General features: G+C 40.6%; 1 protein-coding gene across 1 annotated transcript in view; it reads left to right on the plus strand.

Moving 5' to 3' along the window:
- The window catches only part of creb3l1 (cAMP responsive element binding protein 3-like 1), a gene marked incomplete at its 3' end in the record, with an annotated part of 136,585 nt that overhangs the window by 48,664 nt on the left and 60,421 nt on the right, over window positions 1–27,500 (plus strand). The window contains exon 3 of the mRNA XM_084323932.1: window positions 1,064–1,150. Coding sequence (XP_084180058.1) covers window positions 1,064–1,150 — 87 coding nt within the window. The remainder of the gene's footprint in view (window positions 1–1,063; window positions 1,151–27,500) is intronic.

Consider the following 27,500-nt stretch of genomic DNA (forward strand, 5'->3'; position numbering starts at 1 on the left):
TGCATACTTATAATTTTTTTTTAAAGATGTTTTTTTTTACTTGAATCATAGCCACGATAATAATGCTTGTAATAAACCAAACCGTTTGTAAATCCGTCAATATTTCAGCGAGTTATGAGTATTTTTGTCTGTGCAGCTCACTCACTCTCACTCAAGGCTGACCTCCGCAAGATGGCGGCGGTTCAGTGACGTCGCTCTCCATTGGCCGGCAGCGCGGGCAAGCTATCTAGTGTTCTATATATATCTATGGTAGTAGCAGTAGCAGTAGTAGTAGTAGTAGTAGTAGTAGTAGTAGTAGTAGTAGCAGTAGCAGTAGTAGTAGTAGTAGTAGTAGTAGTAGTAGTAGTAGTAGTAGTAGTAGTAGTAGTAGTAGTAGTAGTAATAGTAGCAGTAGTAGTAGCAGTAGCAGTAGCAGCAGTAGTAGTAGTAGTAATAGTAGTAATAGTAGTAGTAGTAGTAGTAGTAGTAGTAGTAGTAGTAGCAGTAGCAGTAGCAGTAGCAGTAGTAGTAGTAGTAGTAGTAGTAGTAGTAGTAGTAGTAGTAGTAGTAGTAGCAGTAGCAGCAGTAGTAGTAGTAGTAATAGTAGTAGTAGTAGTAGTAGCAGTAGTAGTAGTAGTAGTAGCAGTAGTAGTAGTAGTAGTAGTAGTACGAGCTTTAAAGGTGCAGTTCACCCAAAATAAAAACATTTTCTCTCTTCCCCGGATAGAATCAGCTGCTGTAGATATAATCAGCTCTATAGATACCTAATGTAGAGATACCTGATGTAGAGATATCTGCTGTAGAGATACCTGCTGTAGAGATACCTGCTGTAGAGATATCTGCTGTAGAGATACCTGCTGTAGAGATACCTGCTCTGTAGAGATACCTGCTGTAGAGATACCTGCTGTAGAGAGACCTGCTGTAGAGATACCTGCTGTAGAGATATCTGCTGTAGAGATATCTGCTGTAGAGATACCTGCTGTAGAGATATCTGCCGTCACTCCATTACAATAGTTTTCAAGAACTCTTTTTCTTACCATAATGGTGAATATTGATGATCTGTCTTAATCTGTTTCCGCACCAGATATCCAGGCAGAACACAGCTACTCTTTAAGTGAAGACTCCGCCCCCCAGAGCCCTGCCCTGTCAGTAAAAATGGACCAAGACTCTGGTTGGTCAATATATCTGTCTTTCATTTCTATCTATCTATCTATCTATCTATCTATCTATCTATCTATCTATCTATCTATCTATCTATCTATCTATCTATCTATCTATCTATCTATCTATCTATCTATCTATCTATCTATCTATCTATCTATCTATCTATCTATCTATCTATCTATCTATCTATCTATCTATCTGTCTGTCTGTCTGTCTGTCTGTCTGTCTGTCTGTCTGTCTGTCTGTCTGTCTGTCTGTCTGTCTGTCTGTCTGTCTGTCTGTCTGTCTGTCTGTCTGTCTGTCTGTCTGTCTGTCTGTCTGTCTGTCTGTCTGTCTGTCTGTCTGTCTGTCTGTCTGTCTGTCTGTCTGTCTGTCTGTCTGTCTGTCTGTCTGTCTGTCTGTCTGTCTGTCTGTCTGTCTGTCTGTCTGTCTGTCTGTCTGTCTGTCTGTCTGTCTGTCTGTCTGTCTGTCTGTCTGTCTGTCTGTCTGTCTGTCTGTCTGTCTGTCTGTCTGTCTGTCTGTCTGTCTGTCTGTCTGTCTGTCTGTCTGTCTGTCTGTCTGTCTGTCTGTCTGTCTGTCTGTCTGTCTGTCTGTCTGTCTGTCTGTCTGTCTGTCTGTCTGTCTGTCTGTCTGTCTGTCTGTCTGTCTGTCTGTCTGTCTGTCTGTCTGTCTGTCTGTCTGTCTGTCTGTCTGTCTGTCTGTCTGTCTGTCTGTCTGTCTGTCTGTCTGTCTGTCTGTCTGTCTGTCTGTCTGTCTGTCTGTCTGTCTGTCTGTCTGTCTGTCTGTCTGTCTGTCTGTCTGTCTGTCTGTCTGTCTGTCTGTCTGTCTGTCTGTCTGTCTGTCTGTCTGTCTGTCTGTCTGTCTGTCTGTCTGTCTGTCTGTCTGTCTGTCTGTCTGTCTGTCTGTCTGTCTGTCTGTCTGTCTGTCTGTCTGTCTGTCTGTCTGTCTGTCTGTCTGTCTGTCTGTCTGTCTGTCTGTCTGTCTGTCTGTCTGTCTGTCTGTCTGTCTGTCTGTCTGTCTGTCTGTCTGTCTGTCTGTCTGTCTGTCTGTCTGTCTGTCTGTCTGTCTGTCTGTCTGTCTGTCTGTCTGTCTGTCTGTCTGTCTGTCTGTCTGTCTGTCTGTCTGTCTGTCTGTCTGTCTGTCTGTCTGTCTGTCTGTCTGTCTGTCTGTCTGTCTGTCTGTCTGTCTGTCTGTCTGTCTGTCTGTCTGTCTGTCTGTCTGTCTGTCTGTCTGTCTGTCTGTCTGTCTGTCTGTCTGTCTGTCTGTCTGTCTGTCTGTCTGTCTGTCTGTCTGTCTGTCTGTCTGTCTGTCTGTCTGTCTGTCTGTCTGTCTGTCTGTCTGTCTGTCTGTCTGTCTGTCTGTCTGTCTGTCTGTCTGTCTGTCTGTCTGTCTGTCTGTCTGTCTGTCTGTCTGTCTGTCTGTCACATCATCATAAAGTATTCTGTATTTTGTTGTGACTAATAATAAACAAACTTGAAACTTGTACTTGAAACTATCTATCTATCTATCTATCTATCTATCTATCTATCGATCTATCTATCTATCTATCTATCTATCTATCTATCTATCTATCTATCTATCTATCTATCTATCTATCTATCTATCTATCTATCTTTTTTTTTTTTTTTTAATTTTTTTTATTATTGCAAAACAAAACTTATTAAAAGTCAGTACTCAACACACAATGTATAATGAAACTTTCAGTAAAGGTGGTTAAAATATATGCAAGTACAGAAACAGGATAAAACAAAAATAGTCAATAATAACATTTTAACCGTATACCGTGTATATCCAGCGAAGTTACAATTATATAAATGTTAGTATATAATATACCCCGAATACCTATTTTCTAAAACCCTACACACATATGCTCCAGCTCAAATCCCCCCCTCCCGGACCCCCTCTTGGATAGTACCTCTATTATCCCTCACTCCTAACCAGACATCACCATTATAGGCTAGCTTTTATTCTCTCCACCACTTCTAACCACATTAACATTTTGGATTCATTGAGCCCTAGAATTCTTGCTGTTGATATTTCTTGATATATCACATCAAGATATGTAAGAAACCACACTTTCCGGCACATTTTTTCCGGTTGAAACCAACGTGATGCAATCAGTTTTTTAGCTACTGTGATACCCGATAAAACCAATCTTTTTAGTTGTGGGTTCACTGCAAACTCAAAAACATCATTCAATAGCAATACCGCGGGGTGTACAGGTATATTCCAAAATACGAGTATTGATAATTGTTGGGACACATCTTCCCAGAATGCCTTAACTGGTGGGCAGTCCCAATACATGTGCATAAATGTTCCTTCGTCCCCATTTGTACATTGGGAGCATTTGGAGTTTTGTATAAGCCCCATTTTGCACAGCCTTATAGGAGTCAAGTATGTCCTGTGAATATAGTTCAGATTGATTTGTTGATGATCCGGGTTCCTTGATGTAAGTCGGACATTTGCCCAGGCTCCTTGCCAATCAAAGTCATTTTCCAGGTCTGGTATATCCCTCCTCCAGACATTGTCTAGTTGAAGGGTTTCGTACGAGGACGTTAGTAATTGTGAATAAAAACCTGATACAAAACCTCCCAATGTATTTCTGTCATAGAAAAATTTGTGGTATCTGTGGTGTTCAATTGGTATGTGTAATGGAACACCGTGAGATCTCATACAAAGTTTTAACTGTATGTAAAAAAGCCATGTGGACTCGGTGAGGTTAAACTTTATGCATATTTCGACATAACTACAGAGGCCCTTGTTATTAAAAATATCCCCTAATGAGTGTATGCCTCTTTCTTCCCATACAGGGAATCTTATAGGTCGTTTTCCCATTAAGAGAGCATTGTTATTGAATATGGGAGTGTGATTATGCCATACTTGATTGTTAGGAAATTTCCTTTGAGTTTCCCGCCATGTCCTGATTGCATGGGTTATTATTGGGCCAAATTCTCGCTCACAATGCTTGATTGAAAGTTTAGTGTATGCTATGTCTTTCAATCTCTGTGGGGCTACTATGTTTTCTTCTAATTCTCTCCAAGATACCAAAGCCTCGGGGTCAAACCATATCTTCTTCAATGGTCTTAATGTGAAGGCATTAAAATATTGTAAAAAATCTGGGACTGCCATGCCACCGTCTGCTTTACTTCTCTGTGCGGTGGATCTTTTTATGCGAGGTGGTTTGTTATTCCAAATAAATTTGTATGTGGAGGTTTGTAATCTTTTCCAGTAGCCCTCTGGAGGAGGTAACGGAAGCATTGAGCTGAAGAAATTGATTCTTGGTAATACATCCATCTTAACTATTGATACCCTTGCCTGTACTGAGTTTTTAAGTTTTGCCCACCTGTCCAGGTCGTCCTTGATTTTGTTCTGTATTTTTGTGTAATTGTGCTTCACCGTTTGTCTTATGGTGGGGAATATTTCCACTCCCAAGCATCTGAAATGTTTTACCATCGGTATCGCACCTGGGAGGGTTATATCTTTTTTTGCAGGGGTGTTAAGTGGAAGGAAAGCCGACTTCGGCCAATTTATCTTAAATCCCGATAAATCACCAAAGTTCTCAATCAACTTGAGCAGATGAGGCAATGTGGTGTTGGGGTTTTGCATGAACAATATTACGTCGTCCGCATATAAGCTAATTTTTTGTTGTGTGCCCTTGATTACGATTGGTTCTATGGATTGGGATTGTCTTATATATTGTGCTAAAGGCTCTAATGATAAATTGAATAGTCCGGGACTAAGAGGGCAACCCTGTCTGGCAGAGCGTGATACCGGAAAGATTTTGGAGATGATTGTGCCTGTTGTAATCATGGCCGATGGGTCCTTGTATAGTACTTTAATCATATCAATGAAACCTTTTCCTAACCCCATCCTTTCCAATACTGCCCAAAGAAACGACCATTCCAACCTGTCAAATGCTTTCATAGCATCCAGGGATAGTATCGCCTTAGGTGTGATGTCCTCTTTGTCTGTATCTAGTACGTGCAGTATTCGCCTTATGTTATCATTGATCAGGCGACCTTTTATGAAGCCTGTTTGGTCCGTATGAACTAAAGACGTCATATGCTTTTGCAATCTGATGGCTAATATCTTAGAGTACAGTTTGACATCGGTTCCGAGGAGGCTTAAAGGACGGTAACTACCGCATTCAGTGGGGTCTTTGTCTTTTTTGTGAAGAACTGAAATGAGTGCGGTATTTTGGTGTTCGATGAAGCTTCCCTCTTTGACTGAGTATAAGATCATATTTAGTAATAAGGGTCCAAATATGTCCCAGCAAGAAATGTACATTTCTGATGGGATACCGTCAATTCCCGGAGCTTTGCCGTTTTTCATTCCGGATATGGCCTTCTTGAGTTCTTCTAATGTGATCGGTACTTCTAACTGTTTAGCGTCTTCATCTGTAAGTTTAGGGAGAGTAATTTGATTAAGATATGTGTCTAATTTGTCTTGATCAAAGGTCGTTTCTGAGTTATATAAATCGGAGTAGAATTCTTTGAATGTATCGTTTATTATTTTGGGTTCTGTTACTAGAGCTTGTTGTTTCCTAATGGCAGTTATATCTGCAAATTTTGCATTAATTCTTAGTCGCATGGCTAATAGGTGACTAGGTTTAGAACCTTGGAAGTACTGCTGTTGTCTAGTGCTGCGTATTTGCAATTCCGATTTTTGTCTGTACATTGCTTTGATCTCGGTCTTTAGAATGTTAACTTGGTTATCTAGTCTAGTAGAGTTGTTGTATTTTAAAGAATTAAAAAGCGTTGAGTAAAGCGTTTCCATTTCAGACAGTTTTGTGTTTTGATTTTTGCGCAATATGGAGGTAAATCTATCCGAGAAATCCTTGATCATACTCTTTACCGACATCCATAATATTCTGGGATCTTGCACCGAGTTAGCATTAACTTGTAGGAATACTGTGAGAGCTTCTTTAATTTGTGTAATGAATTCCTTGTTGTTAAGCAGCATCGAATTAAAACGCCATCTTGGGGCCCGGGTAGATAATGTACCAAATGTTGCTTTCAGGATTAAGTAGCAGTGATCTGATAGCGCATTGGGTGTCATTTCTACTTCGTATTTATCAAATATTCTCGGGGATGCAAAGACGTAATCAATTCTGGATAGTGTGTTGTGTCTCGCCGAACGACAGGAGTACTTGCGGGTCATGGGGTTAAGTGAACGCCATAAATCAGTTACTCCTGTTGATTTCGACCAATCTTTTAATGCTTTAGATGAATTCTTTTGTTCGCTGGAGAAGGAAAGGTAAGTTTTGTCCATCCTTGGGTTCCAAATGGCATTAAAATCCGCACCTATTATGTATGAGTACTCGGGATGGTTTAACATTTCTCCTGTTAGTGAAGTGAAGAAACCCACTTCGTACAAATTCGGGGCATATACCGCTGCCAATGCAATTTTCCTGTTATTGTGTATAATCCTAGCTATAGTTATGCGCCCCTCAGCATCCGACCATACCCCTTTCAATTCGATATTTAATTTGCGTCTGACGACTATGGCTACCCCTCTAGTTCTCGTAGCAAAAGAAGAGTGACCAATATTATGGTATATGTTATCCGCTAACGTATTTATGTCTCCCTCTAAAATGTGCGTTTCGCTTAATAGTGCCACGTCCACATGTTCTTTTTTCATCAGTGTAAGCACGCTTTTGCGCTTGTGTTGTTTGTTTATCCCACCGGTGTTCCATACCATTATATTCAAACTAGCCATAGTCTATGCATGTTTTCGTGTAGTTTTTGGTAATGTTTCTGGAGTATGAAGCTACAATAGATGCACATCCAATTAATGAGGTCCCGTTGAGAGCTGAGCTTAAAAACATATATATATACAAATAAAAATCCCCTATTTTCCCCTCTCCCAGAAAGTCGAACATGCCTGTGTTCCAAGAACACATCCTCCGCGATTGACTTTCTCCCATGGTCCACCGGATTGCCCAACCTGAGCATTGTAATCCTAATTTTCCTATGCTTATTGCCATAGGATCTAACATTTCCATTCTATTGCAATAGAATGTCGCTTTTGGTCTTGCACCTTCCCTTACTGTAATGAAGTATTGTGATAAATAACCTAAAGATAAAAATAAAAAATAAAATAAAAAGAGAATAAACCTTTATCGACATATTCCTTTGAACCCTCCACCAACGTGTGAGGGAAAAAAAAGGAAAAGATTGTAGATCAGTATTGACACTTAATGTGAAGAACATTGGAAAAGAATAATGTAAGTTACAATATATTTAAAAAATATATAGTAATATTGACACCTTAATGTGAAGAACATTTGAAAAGAACAATGTAAGTTAAATTATATTTAAAAAATATAGGGTGATGAGAAGAAAAAATTTAATAAAATAAAAATCAATGGAAAGATATAGATAAGGAATAAGAGATAAATAATTATCAACGTGGAGAAGCCACTAGAACCGATTTAACTGATTAGATAAGATAGAAAAGCAGCGCCTTTTAGCGCTTCAATGTGCCTTTAATGGAGTGATTACTTAAATTGTTAGAATAACCTTGCTGTGCCCATACGTTTATGTGTGGATAATTTTAAAGTATTATTAAGGGCTGATTGCACTTCATTTAATTTATATATGCTATGTGTATGCACACCGAATGTTATTGTTAGAGTTGTATGCTTCGTTGTCATGGTGCCTTATATTCTAGAAGGTTGTAGAGTATACTAGTGCCTAGACTATTTTACTTCGTTGTCATGGTGCCTTATATTCTAGAAGGTTGTAGAATATACTAGTGCCTAGTATATTCTATCTATCTATCTATCTATCTATCTATCTATCTATCTATCTTGGTAGGTGTGTACAGTGTGTGTTGGTAGGTGTGTACGGTGTGTGTTGGTAGGTGTGTACGGTGTGTGTTGGTAGGTGTGTACGGTGTGTGTTGGTAGGTGTGTACAGTGTGTGTTGGTAGGTGTGTACTGTACAGTGTGTATTGGTAGGTGTGTACAGTGTGTGTTGGTAGGTGTGTACAGTGTGTGTACAGTGTGTGTTGGTAGGTGTGTACAGTGTGTGGTGGTAGGTGTGTGTACAGTGTGTGTACAGTGTGTGTTGGTAGGTGTGTGTACAGTGTGTGTTGGTAGGTGTGTATAGTGTGTGTTTTAGATGGCCTCAGCCTGTCTTACTAAACACCATTCACGCTGCTGCCATTGATGTTGAAACAAGGTGGAAAAAAACACTCACCGGTTGTCCCTGGGAACCTACTGTCAGCTGAGCCCTAAGCACACACATACACACACACACACACACACACACACACACACACACACACACACACACACACACACACACACACACACACACACACACACACACACACACACACACACACACACACACACACACACACACACACACACACACACACACACACACACACACACACACACACACACACACACACACACACACACACACACACACACACACACATGTGGTTTTGCCCTGACTGAGTCAGACCATAGTAGAGAAGCAGAAATAATAGATCTCTCTCTGTCTGTTTCTCTTTCTCTCTCTCTGTCTCTCTTTCTCTCTTTGTCTCTTTCTCTCTGTCTGTTTCTCTTTTTTGTCTCTGTGTCTATTTTTCTCTCTCTCTCTTTCTCTCTCTTTGTATCTTTCTATGTCTCTCTTTCTCTCTCTGTCTGTCTCTCTTTTTCTCTCTCTTTCTATCTCTCACTTCCTCTCTCTCTCCCTCGCTCTCTGTCTCTCTTTCTCTCTCTCCCTCTCTCTCCCCCCCTCTCTCTCCCTCTCTCTCCCCCCCCTCTCTCTCTCTCACTCACTTTCTCTCCCTGTTGTTTCAGACACATGGGACATTTACATCACACACACACACACACACACACACACACACACACACACACACACACACACACACACACACACACACACACACACACACACACACACACACACACACACACGCACGCACGCACGCACGCACACACACGCACACACAATTAAAACCATTCAAACCCAAAGTTTGAAATATTTCCAGAATAATAATATTTATGATGTGACAGATCATGTGATCTTATCAGGGTAAAATCTTGAGATTCCAAAGAATGCCAGGCTGTTTCTGATTGTGAAGCTCCACCTCAACGTGTCAGACTGTGAGATTAAATCCATTAATTTACCATAATAATAATAATAATACATCAAATTTGTACAGCGCTTTTCCTAATGCTCAAAGACGCTTTACAGAACAAAACAAACAATACAGTTTTGGTAGAAAAAAAATTATAATAATTAAAAAATATATATAAAAAGGCGAGGAAGGAGTACAAGGCTTGAAAGCAAGGGTAAAAAGGTTGGTTTTGAGGGCTTTTTTAAATGATGAGAGCGTGTCTGCATGGCGGATATGGTTGGGAAGGGCGTTCCAGAGGGTGGGGGCAGCTGCAGCGAAAGCCATAGCCCTTTTATAGTGTATCAGACTGTGGGATAGGTCTAACGATAGGTCAAACTGTGTAATGGGATGGGTCTGACGTCTGGTGAGACTGTGGGATGGGATGGGTCTGACGTCTGGTGAGACTGTGGGATGGGATGGGTCTAACGCCTGGTGAGACTGTGGGATGGGTCTAACGCCTGGTGAGACTGTGGGATGGGATGGGTCTAACGCCTGGTGAGACTGCGGGATGGGATGGGTCTAACACCTGGTGAGACTGCGGGATGGGATGGGTCTAACGTCTGGTGAGACTGTGGGATCGGTCTAACGCCTGGTGAGACTGTGGGATGGGTATAACGCCTGGTGAGACTGTGGGATGGGTCTAACGTCTGGTGAGACTGTGGGATGGGTCTAACGTCTGGTGAGACTGTGGGATGGGTCTAATGTCTGGTGAGACTGTGGGATGGGATGGGTCTAACGCCTGGTGAGACTGTGGGATGGGTCTAACGTCTGGTGAGACTGTGGGATGGGTCTAACGTCTGGTGAGACTGTGGGATGGGATGGGTCTAACGCCTGGTGAGACTGCGGGATGGGATGGGTCTAACGTCTGGTGAGACTGTGGGATGGGTCTAACGCCTGGTGAGACTGTGGGATGGGTCTAACGTCTGGTGAGACTGTGGGATGGGTCTAACGTCTGGTGAGACTGTGGGATGGGATGGGTCTAACGTCTGGTGAGACTGTGGGATGGGTCTAACGTCTGGTGAGACTGTGGGATGGGTCTAACGTCTGGTGAGACTGTGGGATGGGATGGGTCTAACGTCTGGTGAGACTGTGGGATGGGTCTAACGTCTGGTGAGACTGTGGGATGGGTCTAACGTCTGGTGAGACTGTGGCTAATGGCTGCATTTATATCACAGCTTTTATCCAAAGCGCTTTACAATTTGTTCCTCACATTTTACCCGTTCACTCACACATTCACACACTGACAGCGGAGGCGACCATGCAAGGTGCCAACCTGCTCATCGGGAGCAATTAGGGGTTAAGTGTCTTGCTCAAGGACACTTCGACGCGCTGGCCGGGAGGAGCGGGAATCGAACCGGGAACCTCCGGATTACCAGACGACTGCTCTACCTCCCGAGCCACTGTCGCCCTATGGGATGGGTCTAATGCCTGGTGAGACCCCTGTTTTACACGTCCAGTTGTTAGTTTTGGGGTCAATTCCCAAAAGTGTAAAAAGCCGTCTTCCATTCCTCTGTGACCCAGAAATTCCTCTGCGACACCAAAAGTAACACCAAGTGATGTAATAGACATGTGATTAACAAGTGCAGATATTGTACAGTATTAGTATGTATCTCTCTGGATTAAACAAGTACTTTGTTCATTCAAATCACCAGCGCCTGTAATCACAAGACATTTGACCAGCGGTCTCCTCACAGAGGCAGAGTTTGTGACTGTGTTGTTGTCACGGCCTGGAGCTTCTACATTTACATTTACATTTAGTCATTTAGCTGACGCTTTTATCCAAAGCGACTTACAAGTTCTGTACGACAAGACAGCAAGAAGGGTACAACTCTATCAGCTGAGTAACAATGTTCATCAAGTGTTGCGTGTTACAGTGTAGGTTAGTTTATTAGGACAAGTGCATGACAGTAAGGTTAGTCAGGGTTAGATTTTCTTTTTTTTTTCTTTTTTTTTTCTCAGACTCTACGAAGGACTTGGTCTTTGCGTAGAGTCTGCGGCAGGATGAGGGGTCTCTCTCTGGGGCAGGGACACATATCGCTCTGCGCTGGGTAGCAGTGCTGTGGATTATGCCGGCGGGCAGTGGCTCAGGAGGTAGAGCGTCGTCTGACAATCAGAAGGTTCCCGCCCTCATTTATCAACAATGCTTAGAAAGTGTTCTATTTTCGTTCTTAAGCACATAATTTAGAATGTGTGTACGTACAGAAAAATCGGGATTTATCACACGTGCGTACACAGGTTCTCCGTGTTGATAAATACCATTTGTTCTACGATCCGCGCTCATGCACGATTTTAAGTATTTGCATATAGAACCACCCGTAATTAACCATATATACGGTCATGAAACACCCCCATGAAATGTGGAAAAATGGACTAAGCCGAGCGAAGCGTGTTATGGGAGAAATACGCGACAGGCTGACAGACATGTACACGGTGATGTCGGAAATGATATCTATTAACTTCCTAAAGACCATTGCTGCCTGGGCCACGCAAACACTAATAAAGACCGTTAACCACTGTTTGCCATGGTGTCATTAATAACCATGCTGGAATATGATCCGTGATGGATTTTCCATACATTTTCTACCTGCATATGATTGGTAGAGGCATACAATCTATTTTGATGTCGGTATTAGGTAGCCTATATAAACAATAATACAAGAGCATATACAAGAACAATGAATCTCACTGCCATAGCCTACGCCATGTGAAGCCTGCCTATATATATATGATCAATACAAACTTGAACTTGAATTCCATCATGTCTGTGTGCGGGAGCTCACAAGGCTGTTGTCACAATGTATTTCGTTTTATTTAATGAATTGAAAACATGCAGCATTGCCTTCCTCCCGGCATGCAGCAACGACATGTATAAGGCAAATGCGCATCACTGAGTGGAATCCCTTTCTATTCACATAACTGCATTTGTGATGGAGCTTTGACAGCTCCATGGGTGGCACAGTAACAGTCTATTGCTCGATCTATCTCCAATATCACGATGGACCGTGCCGGTGGCCAAAGACCCGAGGGTGGAGAGGACTTGAATGTGCATGGGGATGGCATGTGCGTTTTGTTCCACACTTAATTTCAGTCTCAAATTGCGGTACAAATGAAGGAGGTGTCTCGGGTATAGCGGACTCTAGTTAATATTATGTTCTCTCAGCAATTAGACTGCCCCTCATTCATTCCTATCTGCTATCTCTGAAAACAGTTCCCCGTGAGCGCAGTCAGTGCACCCCGTATATTCCGATAACCCTATATATAAACCATGCTGCATTCATTCTGAAAGAAAGACCTATTCCAAATGCTATATTTATAGGGTTTGACAATAATTACAGGTTTGGCACCTTGGACGGTCACCTCCCCCGTCGGTGTGTGAGTCCATCGGTGAACGTGAGACATAAGTTGTAAAGCACTTTGGATAAAAGATGTTATATAAATGCAGTCCATTTACCACCTCTCTCAGATCATAACTGCCCTACTCGATACGAGGCAGCCCTTCAAAGTTATGTGACTGACAGCATGTTAGATGGTTTTCTGTACACAATGTTTAGTCATGACGATGTAGATTCAGCTTCCCATCAATTAAACACTGTGTTTTGTTTTTATTGGCAAACATATCAAACTTAAAAAAGAATGGTTTGATAATGACAGGAGACTCCTGAGGTTTGTCTTCCATAGAGACCCAGTAGACCAGGAGGTCTGTCTTCCATAGAGACCCAGTAGATCAGGAGGTCTGTCTTCCATAGAGACCCATTAGACCAAGCGGGTTGTCTTCCATATTGACCCAGTTTCCATAGAGACCCAGTCGACCAGGAGGTCTGTCTTCCATAGAGACCCAGTAGAACAGGAGGTCTGTCTTCCATAGAGACCCAGTAGGCCAGGAGGTCTGTCTTCCATAGAGACCCAGTAGAACAGGAGGTCTGTCTTCCATAGAGACCCAGTAGGCCAGGAGGTCTGTCTTCCATAGAGACCCAGTAGGCCAGGAGGTCTGTCTTCCATAGAGACCCAGTAGACCAGGCGGGTTGTCTTCCATAGAGACCCAGTAGACCAGGAGGTCTGTCTTCCATAGAGACCCAGTAGGCCAGGAGGTCTGTCTTCCATAGAGACCCAGTAGATCAGGAGGTCTGTCTTCCATAGAGACCCATTAGACCAAGCGGGTTGTCTTCCATAGAGACCCAGTTTCCATAGAGACCCAGTCGACCAGGAGGTCTGTCTTCCATATAGACCCAGTAGAACAGGAGGTCTGTCTTCCATAGAGACCCAGTAGACCAGGCGGGTTGTCTTCCATAGAGACCCAGTAGACCAGGAGGTCTGTCTTCCATAGAGACCCAGTAGACCAGGAGGTCTGTCTTCCATAGAGACCCAGCAGACCAGGAGGTCTGTCTTCCATAGAGACCCAGTAGACCAGGAGGTCTGTCTTCCATAGAGACCCAGTAGACCAGGAGGTCTGTCTTCCATAGAGACCCAGTAGACCAGGCGGGTGGTCTTCCATAGAGACCCAGTAGGCCAGGAGGTCTGTTTTCCATAGAGACCCAGTAGACCCGGAGGTCTGTTTTCCATAGAGCTCTAAGGAAATACAAAACAACTCTTAGAGACTAAAATGTCCAAGAAACTGACTGACTGAATTTTAAATGCTGTGAATCAAAACCGATTCTGGGATCTCTGTAAGAAAAACAAGACTTAATGACAGTGTTGCTATAAAGAATGGTAAGATATGGAAATCACATTTTGAATCATTGTATGAAAACCCAGAATCAAACAAAACACACAGAAAGAGCTAGTCAACCAACTAACATAGTTGGAAGAGGTAGTGAAAACTAATCAAAATCAACTCAACACAACACCTAAAATAACACTAGAACCATAGAAAGCCTGTCGACCAGACAGCATCACGACTGAGGTTACAATTACAAGTTACAACTATTATTTAATCCTTTCACTTGTGAACAGGTTAACCCTTCTGTAATAATAATAATAATAATAATAATAATAATAAACTGGACTTTTGAAGAAGTCTTTATTCATCATGCTGTGACACACACATGCGATAGGCGGCACACACAGGAACACACACATGCAATTTTTGGGTTGCCGATGTAGTGTGGTTGTGAAAGGGTTAACCCTTTTTCGTGTGGAAGTGAAAGGGTTAACCTAGTGCTGAATTCTGTGAAATTCCCTGAGATCTAGAACAAAGGTCTGATTAGCCTCTTATTTAAGAATGGGGATAAATATCCAAACAACTACAGAGGAATTTGTGTAAACAGTATTCTGGGCAAGGTTTTTTTGTATTATAATTCATTCCAGAATACAAGCCTTCCTCATACTGACATAATAAATAAATGTCAGATTGGCTTTCTACCCAGAAACAGAACATCAGATCGTAAATAGATACACCGCCTCTACACACTAATTTAGAAGCATGTCCATGACAAAAGTAGAGGCTAAATATTTGCCTGTGGACTTTAAAAAAAGCATTTGATACAAAGTGGTGTTGGGGAGGGACATCTGTGATGTTATTGAGTCAATGTCCTCTGAAAACAAATGTTGTGTTAGAACTGGTAATAAAAGAACGGCAGCCAACAGTTATGAATAAGTGACACAAATATGTACACAGTATGTTGAATGAAATTATTTATTCATGAAGCCTTAAAATAAATGAATTGTCGTCCTAAAGTTTCAAGGCAGATCATCTCAGACGCCAGACGGTAGATGTTACATCACATGGGGTTAGGTTAGGTTAGGTAATTTAGGTTAGGTTAGATTAGGTTAGGTTAGGTTAGGTAACTTAGGTTAGGTTATGTTAGGTTAGGTTACGTTATGTTAGGTTATGTTAGGTTAGGTTAAATTAGGTTAGGTTAGGTTAGGTTAGATTAGTAAGTAAGTAAGTAAGTAAGTATTTATAAAGCACCTTTCATACATGTCATGTAGCTCAAAGTGCTGTACACAATTATAGGCATATATAACGATAAAAGCAATAAAGTCATAGTGATCAGTTAAGTTCAATGTTTTAAAAAAATAATAATAATAATAATAGTAACGTAAAAATGAAAATAACGTAAAAACAGTCATTTGCTTACCAGTTTGGGAGAACAGGTCCGCACAAACATTTCCGCTCAGTGGCAACCGGAAGTGCACTAAACCAATGCACTTGTATGGTAGGTAGCAATGTTTAGGTCTTATAATGCTAGTGTAGTTACGTTTTTATCAGTGGTCATAGTTGGGTCCATAGTGCTTTACCAAGTCCCATGGATCCATCAGTGGCCGTGTATTGTGTGCGTATGTACCCGTTCGCTCATGTGGTCAGTGGCCAGAGTTGGGTCCACAGGACTTATCCAAGTCCCATGGACCCATCAGTGGCCGCGTCTTGTGGTAGAAAGAAAGAAAAAGAAAAACGTATAAAGAAAACAGTCTAAAGTTTGAAAGTTTGGGAGGTCCGCAAAAACACGCCTTCAGCTCAGAAGCTGAGGCGTGTCAAAAACGTTTGAAAAACTGGAGGCGTGTCTCCTATTGTACCCATTCCTTCATCTAAAAAGTTTGAAAGTTTGGGAGGTCCGCAAAAACACGCCTTCAGCTCAGAAGCTGAGGCGTGTCAAAAACGTTTGAAAAACTGGAGGCGTGTCTCCTATTGTACCCATTCCTTCATCTAAAAAGTTTGAAAGTTTGGGAGGTCCGCAAAAACACGCCTTCAGCTCAGAAGCTGAGGCGTGTCAAAAACTTTTGAAAAACTGGAGGCGTGTCTCCTATGCTTATCCTAGCCTCATGGATCCATCAGGTTTTTCCAAGCCATAACTATTTGTAAGCTAGACTGTATAGGTACGTTTTTAATTTTCCTTTAAAAATGTGTATAGAGCTGGCGTTTCTGATGTGTGTTGGTAGTGTGTTCCATAGTTTTGGGGCATAGTTGGCAAATGCCATACTTCCTATCCTTTTTTGGTTTCTGGGCGTGTCTAGTAAACCTGTAGTGGATGACCGTAGCGTTCTTGAGGGCAGATAACTAACTAGGGAATTTGCTATGTATTTTGGGCCTTGCTCATTAAGAGCTTTATATGTTAGGAAAAGGACCTTAAAATCAATTCTATGAGTTATTGGAAGCCAGTGCAGAGTGGCCAGGACTGGAGTGATATGTTCTCTTCTCCTTGTATGAGTTAGTAATCGAGCTGCAGAGTTTTGGATAAGCTGAAGCTTCCCAATGGTTGCTTTGGGAAGACCAGTGAACAGTGCATTACAATAGTCAAGCCGACTTGATACAAAAGCATGAATAAGTTTCTCTGCATCCTTTTTATTTACGAAAGGTCTTACTTTCGCTATGTTTCTTAGGTGGAAGAATGACGTTTTCATGGCCTTATTTATATGAGACTTAAAGGTCAGGTCTGAGTCCAAGATGACACCTAGGCTTGTAACCTCAGTCTTTACATAGGATGACAGACTCCCCAGGTTTTTACAAAGCACTTCCCTTTTCGCTTTTGGGCCGATCAATAGGATTTCGGTCTTGCTTTCGTTTAATTTTAGGAAGTTATTGTTCATCCACTTGTTTATTGCTAACAGACAATTTGTAATGGACTGTATGGCTGTAGTGTTATTTGGTTCTGCGGAGATATATAGTTGTGTATCATCAGCATAACTATGGAAGCATACATTGTGGTCTCGAATGATGTCCCCGAGGGGCAGCATATATAGTGAGAAGAGTAATGGACCAAGGCAGCTTCCTTGTGCGACTCCAAAATTGCTGTCATGTTCCTCGGATACATTGTCTCCAAGCTTAACATAGAACCTTCTCCCCTTAATGTATGTTATGAGCCAATTTAGTACATGATCGGAAAAGCCAACCAGTCTTTCTAGACGACTGATCAAGATATTATGGTCAATCGTATCGAACGCTGCACTAAGGTCCAATAGGACAAGAATTGAGACTTTGCCAGCATCGGAGTTTAGCCTGAGGTCGCTAACTATTTTGGTAAGGGCAGTTTCAGTGCTGTGATTTGTTCTGAAACCTGATTGTAGTTCCTCCATGATGTTATTATCTTTGAGAAAGGAGTTTATTTGTACTGAGACTATCTTTTCTAATATCTTGCTGATAAATGGAAGGTTCGATATTGGCCTATAGCTTTTTAGTTCGTTTACATCTAAGTTTGTTTTCTTTAGTAGTGGTTTTACTACAGCTGTTTTAAATGCATCTGGAAAAGTGCCTGTTTGAAGAGACATATTTATGATTTCAAGGACATGATTTGAGACACTATCAAACACCCGCTTGAGAAATGCTGTTGGTATAGGATCGAGGCAGGAGGTGGCGGAATTACACTCAGAGACAATCTTACAGAGGTCAGGTAATGTAATACATGTGAATTCCCCCATAGTTATCTCAGGTGGGGTTTCACTCATAGTCAGATCTATATCAGCGGTAATGCTTGCTCTAATCAATGATATTTTTTCATTAAAGAAAACTGCGAACTCTTCACATTTTGTGGCTGATTGCTGCGGTATATGGGGGGGTGGTATGTTAATCAGCCGGTCAATGGTGGAAAAAAGTACCCTGGAGTTACCCATATTTTCTGAGATCATTTTGGAAAAATATTCCTTTCTCGCAAGTTGTATTGCCTTATTGTATGCGCCCATGGCGTCTTTGTATAAATTAAAGTGAGCTGTGAGTTTGAGTTTCCTCCATTTTCGCTCGGCTATCCTACATTTTCTCTTGTTATCTTTAACATTGGTTTTATTTAGCCATGGAGAGATTCTATCAGTTTTTACCTTTTTAACCTTTAGAGGGGCAACAGTATCTAACACAGTTGACAAGGTGCTGTGGAAGTTTTGCACTTGCTGATTTAAGGAGGATTCACTGCATTGGTCATATGATTTCATCATACTAGAGAATTTTGCTTCAGCTCTAGCGTCCAGAAGCCTTCTGTGAACTAGGAATTCGCTTCTGGTCTTATGTAATATTAGGCTTGTACCATAGAACACACAATAATGGTCAGAAATTGGAATTTGTTTTACTGATATATTCTCAATGTTTAGCCCTGTTGTTATTAGTAGGTCCAGAGTGTTGCCATGTTGGTGGGTGGCCTCGTGAACATGTTGCATCAGTCCAAAACTGTCCAGTAGGTTCAGAAACTCACAACCCCTGGGGTCATCCTTTTTGTTGATATGAATATTTAGATCTCCATTAAGAATGATTCTATCATACCTGGTAATGCAGATCGATATGAGTTCTGAAAATTCCTGTATGAAGAGTGGCGAGTACCTTGGTGGTCGATACAATGTCACACATATTACTGGCATTTCTGTTTTCAATACAATAGCAAGGTATTCAAATGATAAAAATGTTCCCAGGTCAATATCATTGCACACAAATTGAGTGGAGATGATTGCTGCTATTCCTCCTCCCCTCCCACTCTGTCTGTTTGATTGATAGAATTTAAAATTGGAAGGGCAGGTCTCAATCAGTGTTGCTACACCAGTGATATTGTCTAACCATGTCTCTACTAAAAACATACAATGTACACCATGTTTTACTATGAGTTCATTTATCAGAAATGATTTTTGTTTCAGCGCTCTAACGTTGAACAGTGCTAGTTTTAGCTGTACGGGTTCTGTAGTGGGGTGTGAGATAGTCTGTGGTTGAACACTGATATTGATAAGGTTAGATTTACATATGGGACGTGATAATGAGTAATTGATTAGTCTTTTGGTGATCAGAATCGGGATGACACTCAACGTGTTTTTTTGTAGTTTAGGCTGCTTCTGTATATAGTCTACAGAGCTAGATATGGTTGGTTGTCAGGCCAGTGATGCTATACTTTGTATGACGTTATGTATTAGCACATTTACCCCTGATATGTTTGGATGGATGCCATCGGGTCTGTAATGGTATTTCCTGGACCAGAGCAGATCAAAGTTATTTATATAGCAAAGTCCTATAGTAGTACAGTGGGTCTGTAGCCATTTGTGCAACCAGAACAGACGGCTAAATCGCTCAGATCCACGACCTATGGATGGAATGGGGCCAGACACAATGCATATTTTACCCAGGCTTTCAATAGTGAGTATTAGTGATTCAAAGTCAGATTGGAGTTTAACGGATTGTCTAGCCATTACGTCATTTGCTCCGATATGAATAATAACGGTGTGGGCGGACGGATATCTCTCGATGATTTCGGGAGTACACTCAAGTAAGTCAGTAACTTTTAAACCGGAAAAACAATACGTAATGCCGTGTGGTATTTGCAAAAACCTGGTGATGGAATCTCCGATGAGTAGGATCTCTGGCTGTTCCTGGATGCATTCCCCGTCGTAGATGGCCAGGTTTCTATGGTGAAAAGCCGCAGGAGTAGCGTCTGCATTGCTGGCGGAGTTAGACGGTTGGTCGGGCAGCAGCGCCGTGTGGAGGGGCTCGTTCACAGCGGCATTTCCATCGATGACACTCGCCGTTTGAATGATCATACTGGTATGGGCTGCAGAGCACCGCAGACGAGGGCGTTTAAACTTTGGGGAGTCGGACCCATCGCGTGAGTCTGGGGAGCTTGGCGATGCGAGAGCAAACAGGGCAGAGCGCTTTCTGCTCCGGGTTGCAGATATACTTCCATGGTTGAGTTGTGAGCTGGAGAGGGCCGCCGTCCTGGCAGCTTCGCTTGGAGCCTGGCTAGTAGCTAGGCTAGTAGCTAGCATCGGATAGTCTTTGAGCAAAGCTACACTACTAGCAGCAGGAGACGGAAGCGAGGGAGAGCCCAGGAGGCTGGAATCACTACAAAGAGGATTGAATCGGTTTGATAGTTGAGGTGATTCAAAGGGATCATATAGAGGAAGGGAGAGCTTCCGTCGGCCCCTCACCACTGTCGCCCAGGAGGGACTACCGGTGCGGCCTGCGTCCGCTTTTTCCATGCTAGCCAGCTTGGACATTAGCTCCGTTTGACGCTTGAGAAGATCCATTACTAGTATCTCGATGGTCTTCAGTTCCGTTCGCATCTCTGCGACATCTGATGTTGGAGCCATTTCCTCGGGGGAGCTCAGCACTGTGAGTACTGTAGCGTGTAGCTGTAGCTATGGCAACAACAAGCGCTGATAGCTTTAGGTCACGTCCAGTAAAAAGTCACATAAAACCAATAAATCCAACAGTATAAACGATAAGAGCAAAAGTCACAGTGATCAGTTAAGATCACTGGTTAAAAAATGGTAGAAAGAAAGAAAACAGTCTAAAGTTTGAAAGTTTGGGAGGTCCGCAAAAACACGTCCGTTCAGTAGTAAGTAACCGGAGTGTAGTGGATCCAACCAACTAACACACAGGAATGCAGGAGGAGGAGGTTTAGGTTAGGTTAGGTTAGGTAACTTAGATTAGATTAGGTTAGGTTAGGTTAGGTAATTTAGGTTAGGTTAGATTAGGTTAGGTTAGGTAACTTAGGTTAGATTAGGTTAGGTTATGTTAGGTTAGGTTAGATTAGGTTAGGTTATGTTAGGTTAGGTTAAGTTAGGTTAGGTTAGGTTAGGTTAGATTAGGTTAGATTAGGTTAGATTAGGTTAGGTTAGGTTAAGTTAGGTTAAATTAGGTTAGATTAGGTTAGATTAGGTTATGTTAGGTTAGATTAGGTTGGTTAGATTAGGTTAGGTTAGGTTAAATTAGGTTAGGTTAGGTTAGGTTAGGTAATTTAGATTAGATTAGGTTAGGTTAGGTTAGGTAATTTAGGTTAGGTTAGGTTCGATTAGGTTAGGTTAGATTAGGTTAGGTTAGATTAGGTTAGATTCGGTTAGGTTAGATTAGGTTAGGTTAGATTAGGTTAGATTAGGTTAGGTTAAATTAGGTTAAATTAGGTTAGATTAGGTTAGGTTAGGTTAGATTAGGTTAGGTTAGGTTAAATTAGGTTAAGTTAAGTTAAATTAGGTTAGGTTAGGTTAGATTAGGTTAGGTTAGGTTAGGTTAGATTAGGTTAGGTTAGGTTAGGTTAGGTAATTTAGTTTAGGTTAGATTAGGTTAGGTTAGGTTAGGTTATGTTAGGTTAGGTTAGGTTAGGTTATGTTAGGTTAGGTTAAGTTAGATTAGGTTAGGTTATGTTAGGTTAAGTTATGTTAGGTTAGATTATGTTAGATTAGGTTAGGTTAAATTAGATTAGGTTAGGTTAAATTAGGTTAAGTTAGGTTAGGTTAAGTTAGGTTAGGTTAGATTAGGTTAGATTAGGTTAGGTTAGGTTAGGTTAGGTTAGGTTAGGTTAGGTTAGGTTCGATTAGGTTATGTTAGGTTAAGTTAGGTTAGGTTAGATCAGATTAGGTTAGGTTAGGTTAGGTTAGATTAGGTTAGATTAGGTTAGGTTAGGTTAAATTAGGTTAAATTAGGTTAGATTAGGTTAGATTAGGTTAGATTAGGTTAGGTTAGATTAGGTTAGGTTAGATTAGGTTAGGTTAAGTTAGGTTAAGTTAAGTTAGGTTAAGTTAGGTTAGGTTAGGTTAGATTAGGTTAGGTTAGGTTAGATTAGGTTAAATTAGGTAAAATTAGGTTAGGTTAAATTAGATTAGGTTAAGTTAGGTTAAGTTAGGTTAGGTAACTTAGATTAGATTAGGTTAGGTTAGATTAGGTTAGGTTAGGTAATTTAGATTAGATTAGGTTAGGTTAGGTTAGGTTAGGTAATTTAGTTTAGGTTAGATTAGGTTAGGTTAGGTTATGTTAGGTTAGATTAGGTTAGGTTATGTTAGGTTAGGTTAGGTTAGATTAGGTTAGGTTATGTTAGGTTAGGTTAGGTTAGGTTAAGTTAGGTTAGGTTAGATTAGGTTCGATTCGGTTAGGTTAAGTTAGATTAGGTTAGGTTAAGTTAGGTTAAATTAGGTTAGGTTAGGTTAGGTAACTTAGGTTAGATTAGGTTAGGTTAGGTAACTTAGGTTAGGTTATGTTATGTTAGGTTAGATTAGGTTATGTTAGGTTAGGTTAAGTTAGGTTAGGTTAGGTTAGGTTAGATTAGGCTAGATTAGGTTAGATTAGGTTAGGTTAGGTTAGATTAGGTTAGGTTAAGTTAGGTTAAATTAGGTTAGGTTAGGTTAGATTAGGTTATGTTAGGTTATGTTAAGTTAGGTTATGTTAGGTTAGGTTAAGTTAGGTTAGGTTAGGTTAGATTAGGTTATGTTAGGTTATGTTAAATTAGGTTATGTTAGGTTAGGTTAAATTAGGTTAGGTTATGTTAGGTTAGATTAGGTTAGATTAGGTTAGATTAGGTTAGGTTAAATTAGGTTAGATTAGGTTAGATTAGGTTAGGTTAGGTTAGATTAGGTTGGTTAGATTAGGTTAGGTTAGGTTAGGTTAAATTAGGTTAGATTAGGTTAGGTTAGGTAACTTAGATTAGGTTAGGTTAGGTAATTTAGGTTAGGTTAGGTTAGATTAGGTTAGGTTAGGTAATTTAGGTTAGATTAGGTAATTTAGGTTAGGTTATGTTATGTTAGGTTAGGTTAGATTAGGTTATGTTAGGTTAGGTTAAATTAGGTTAGCTTAGGTTAGGTTAGATTAGATTAGGTTAGGTTAGGTTAGATTAGGTTAGATTATGTTAGGTTAGATTAGGTTAGATTAGGTTAGGTTAGGTTAAATTAGGTTAAATTAAGTTAGATTAGGTTAGATTAGGTTAGGTTAGATTAGGTTAGGTTAGGTTAAGTTAGGTTAAGTTAAGTAAAGTTAGGTTAGGTTAGGTTAGGTTAGATTAGGTTAGGTTAAATTAGGTAAAATTAGGTTAGGTTCAATTAGATTAGGTTAGGTTAAGTTAGGTTAAATTAGGTTAGGTAACTTAGATTAGATTAGGTTAGGTTAGGTTAGATTAGGTTAGGTTAGGTAATTTAGATTAGATTAGGTTAGGTTAGGTGAGGTAATTTAGGCCCCGTCCACACGAACGCTGGTTTTAATATAACCATGATTGTATGTGCGCAGTTGCACTGTTCGGCCACACACAACCGGGGATTTGCTACACTGCAACCGCGGTCTTTGAAACCGGTGGCCAGGGTGAAGTTGTGCGGTTTTGCAGTTGCGTGTGGGCATAGCAACCGAGGTTATTCCCAGTGTTTACAGCAGAGCTGTCGCAATTATTTCCCATGTTCACGGCAGACCGCGGGGTAGAGAGATTATAGCAGAGCCAACTACACCAGTGTTTACAGCAGTCCCAAGTAGCGTTATATGAAAATGATTGTAACAAACTTTTGTTCGAAACGTATCATCTGTGTTGAAGAGTGTTGTGATCGACTGATGTCTTGTCGCATTCCTGACCTGACGCTGAGAGTAAACATGTAGCTGCAGCTAAACTAAACTCATGTGTTGTCAAGTTATTGTTATAAGGAACCCAGTCCAGACTGCATCCCCTTAACAATTGTTTGTATTGAGCCCAGTGATGCCACAGATTACTTGTAAAAGTAATCCGATTACTGATTACTGATTACTCCTTTAAAAAGTAATCCAAGTTACTTTACTGATTACTTGATTATCAGAGTAACTTAGTTACTTTGAAAGTAACTAGGTTACGAAGTCGTCGTCGTTCCCCCAACAGTTTTTTTAAAACGCTTTATTGAAAGTGCATAAATTGTTTTTAACTTGTTTCTCTGCACATAACGTAAATTGTTAAACTAGTGCTTCAGCTTCTGTACCATCAAGTATGGTAAAGCAACAGTCTATGATGCTCACAGCATTAGAGCAGCCAGCCAGTGGTTTTACAAAACCAGTGTATCCATTCACATCTAACAAATGCAGGCTGAACTATTCAATTATATCAACTGTAACTATTAAATTGTTTTTATAAATGTCTCTCTATAAACATACAATCAGTCTCTCTTTAACATGTAAATTAACTGTAAATCTGGCAAATAAGAGCTTTTGCTCTGCCACCATCAAATATACATTAATCAATAGGGAAAGAAACAATCTCTCTCTTTTGCTGTTTGGCTGGCCTCCGAGTCCTCCTGTACCTAGTCGAAGCGTCGTAGTGTTGTGATTCCAGATGCTTTCAATGCGATTGGATGTGCTGTTTTTAGCGGTAGACAGTATTTACGTTTAGGTCGCTTTCACATATAGTTTTGGAGGACTCGGTGCGGTTCTGGGGGTGAAGTTGCAACATTGTTGCATTCTTCATTTGGTTCGCCTGCTTTCACACAGAGGCGGACCGAGACCTTCTGAACAATGTCACGCGGTCGAAAAGGGCGCTTGTCTATTGGACAGTGGAAATGTGTGTGTGGCTGCTGCGATCCCGTGTGTGCGCGCGCGCGTGTGTGTGTGTCTGTGTGTGTACTGCGGAGATCAGCTGTCTGTGTCAGATCAGCGGAGCCGAGTTTTGACATGGCATTGATCCATTGTTCTATTGAAGCACATTACCACCATCCTCTCGCTAAACAACTTGTAGACCACAGTGTTTTTATGAGTGCCCACAAGTAGCTGTTTTAATAATATAATAAGCCGCGCGCCTCGGTAATAATAATAAGCGTTTTTTCTTCCTGTAAGCGTTTTGGGGTGGAATTCTCAGACGAATGCAACGGAGCCCTGCTGTCACACGATTGGCGCATATGTCACATGACGTGCTGTGAAGACCCGCCCTACTCTGCCTCTGATTCGCAGACTGTGGATGGGGAATGTGATTGGGCCAAAGCAGAGTCACTCACAGACAGAGAGTCCAGTCACGCCGCGGGCCACATTCTTGTGTAACCCTTTCACTGCCACACCACGTCACTCCCAAATAAGAAAAACAGCTCAAAAATGTATTTTTGACTGTCGAAAACGAAATAAAATACTGCATTCCGCCTGCATTATGAATTTATGATGAGATAGTAACGAAATAGTAATGCACAGCCACTTGGACAAGTAACTGCAATCAGATTACTGGCTTTTAAAGATTAACGCGTTAGATTACTATTTTCGGGGGAAAGTAATCAGATTACAATAACGCGTTACTTAGTAACGCGTTACCGGCATCACTGATTGAGCCGTATTGTATTGTACCCATTCTCCAATGTGTTAAATAACGTTTACATCCATTTCATATCGGTAACGTTACCACATTACGTTAGCATTTAAGCTATATACTATACATGGATATAGCCATTCACATTAGCATGTAGCTAACAACACCGGCGGTCTTTTGTGAGACTAAACTATCCGCTCTTGGTGGTAAATTGTGTTGCTGATGGTTTTGTTTCATCAACAAAATGAGAGGCAGAACACACAGTGAATGTATCCGTTTGTTTATTGCAGTTTCTTTCTTTGCTGAAAATAATATGTTCCGTTGGCAAAATGATCCAGTCCAGCTGTGCTTCTAAACAGGAAGTTTACTTCTTCTTCTTCAGTGAATTAATGGCAGATCGCGACCCAACAGGAAGTTTAGTGAGCGTACAGCCTTTTCTGATTGGTTGAAATGGCCTTCATGTCTGAACAACATCGCCGCCTACTGTTTTGGCATTGTACTAAATGTATCGGTTACTGGGTTCCCAGCTCTGCCGTGAGTACGCAGTTATACACGGTTGTTCGCCTGTGTTCACCGTGTGGACGGAGTTTTATTTTTTCAAACTTCTGTCATATTAAATCCAAACCCTCGTGTGGACAGGGCCTTAGTTTAGGTTAGATTAGGTTAGGTTAGGTTAGGTTATGTTAGGTTAGATTAGGTTAGGTTATGTTAGGTTAGGTTAAGTTAGATTAGGTTAGGTTATGTTAGGTTAGGTTAAGTTATGTTAGGTTAGATTAGGTTAGATTAGGTTAAGTTAGATTAGGTTAGGTTAAGTTAGGTTAAGTTAGGTTAGGTTAAGTTAGGTTAGGTTAGGTTAGATTAGGTTAGGTTAAGTTAGGTTAAATTAGGTTAGGTTAAATTAGGTTAGGTTAGGTTAAGTTAGGTTAAGTTAGGTTAGGTTAAGTTAGGTTAGGTTAGGTTAGGGTTACATAACATGGGGTCATCTGCCTGTTATTGGGGGTTGTCAGTAGGGCTGAGCTCAAACGTTCGAACGTTCGAACCTTCGTTCGTTACGTTGGCATTCGAATTCTAAATCAACATTCGAAATTTTTATTTTTAATAATATTTTTTTTTCATTTTTTTATTCACAGTTGCAGATAAAGATTAGGCTACACTAATATTATAGTATTAAACAAAACTGATGAGTTATATTCATTAAAGAAAGTTGATTTAATTTATTTAGTTGGGCTGGGGCTTCTCCCTGGGCTGGGTCTGGGGCTGGAAAGTTGATTTAATAAAAAAAAATTACTAATTTAATCAGATTAATCACTTTATTCAAATTGAGGATTTAGTTTGAGGATATAAAAAAAAAAAAAATATATATATATATATATATATATATATATATATATATATATATATATATATATATATATATATATATATATAAACATTTAAATAAAAAACGAAGGTTTAAACGTCCGTTCGAAAAACCCTGACGAAGTTCGAATCCCAAAAACAGGCTCTACACACTAATTTAGAAGCATGTCCATGACAAAAGTAGAGGCTAAATATTTGCCTGTGGACTTTAAAAAAAGCATTTGATACAAAGTGGTGTTGGGGAGGGAAATCTGTGATGTTATTGAGTCAATGTCCTCTGAAAACAAATGTTGTGTTAGAACTGGTAATAAAAGAACGGCAGCCAACAGTTATGAATAAGTGACACAAATATGTACACAGTATGTTGAATGGAAATTATTTATTCATGAAGCCTTAAAATAAATGAATTGTCGTCCTAAAGTTTCAAGGCAGATCATCTCAGACGCCAGGTGGTAGATGTTACATCACATGGGGTTAGGTTAGGTAATTTAGGTTAGGTTAGGTTATGTTAGGTTAGGTAACTTAGATTAGATTAGGTTAGGTAACTTAGGTTAGGTTAGGTAATTTAGGTTAGGTTATGTTAGGTTAGGTTAGGTTAGATTAGGTTAGGTTATGTTAGGTTAGGTTAAATTAGATTAGGTTAGGTTATGTTAGGTTAGGTTAAGTTATGTTAGGTTAGATTAGGTTAGGTTAAGTTAGATTAGGTTAGGTTAAGTTAGGTTAAGTTAGGTTAGGTTAGATTAGATTAGGTTAGGTTAAGTTAGGTTAAATTAGGTTAGGTTAAATTAGGTTAGGTTAGGTTAAGTTAGGTTAAGTTAGGTTAGGTTAAGTTAGGTTAGGTTAGGTTAGGGTTACATAACATGGGGTCATCTGCCTGTTATTGGGGGTTGTCAGTAGGGCTGAGCTCAAACGTTCGAACGTTCGAACCTTCGTTCGTTACGTTGGCATTCGAATTCT

This window comes from Notolepis coatsorum, assembly GCF_963971535.1.
Source record: "Notolepis coatsorum genome assembly, chromosome: 1".
NCBI lineage: Eukaryota > Metazoa > Chordata > Actinopteri > Aulopiformes > Paralepididae > Notolepis > Notolepis coatsorum.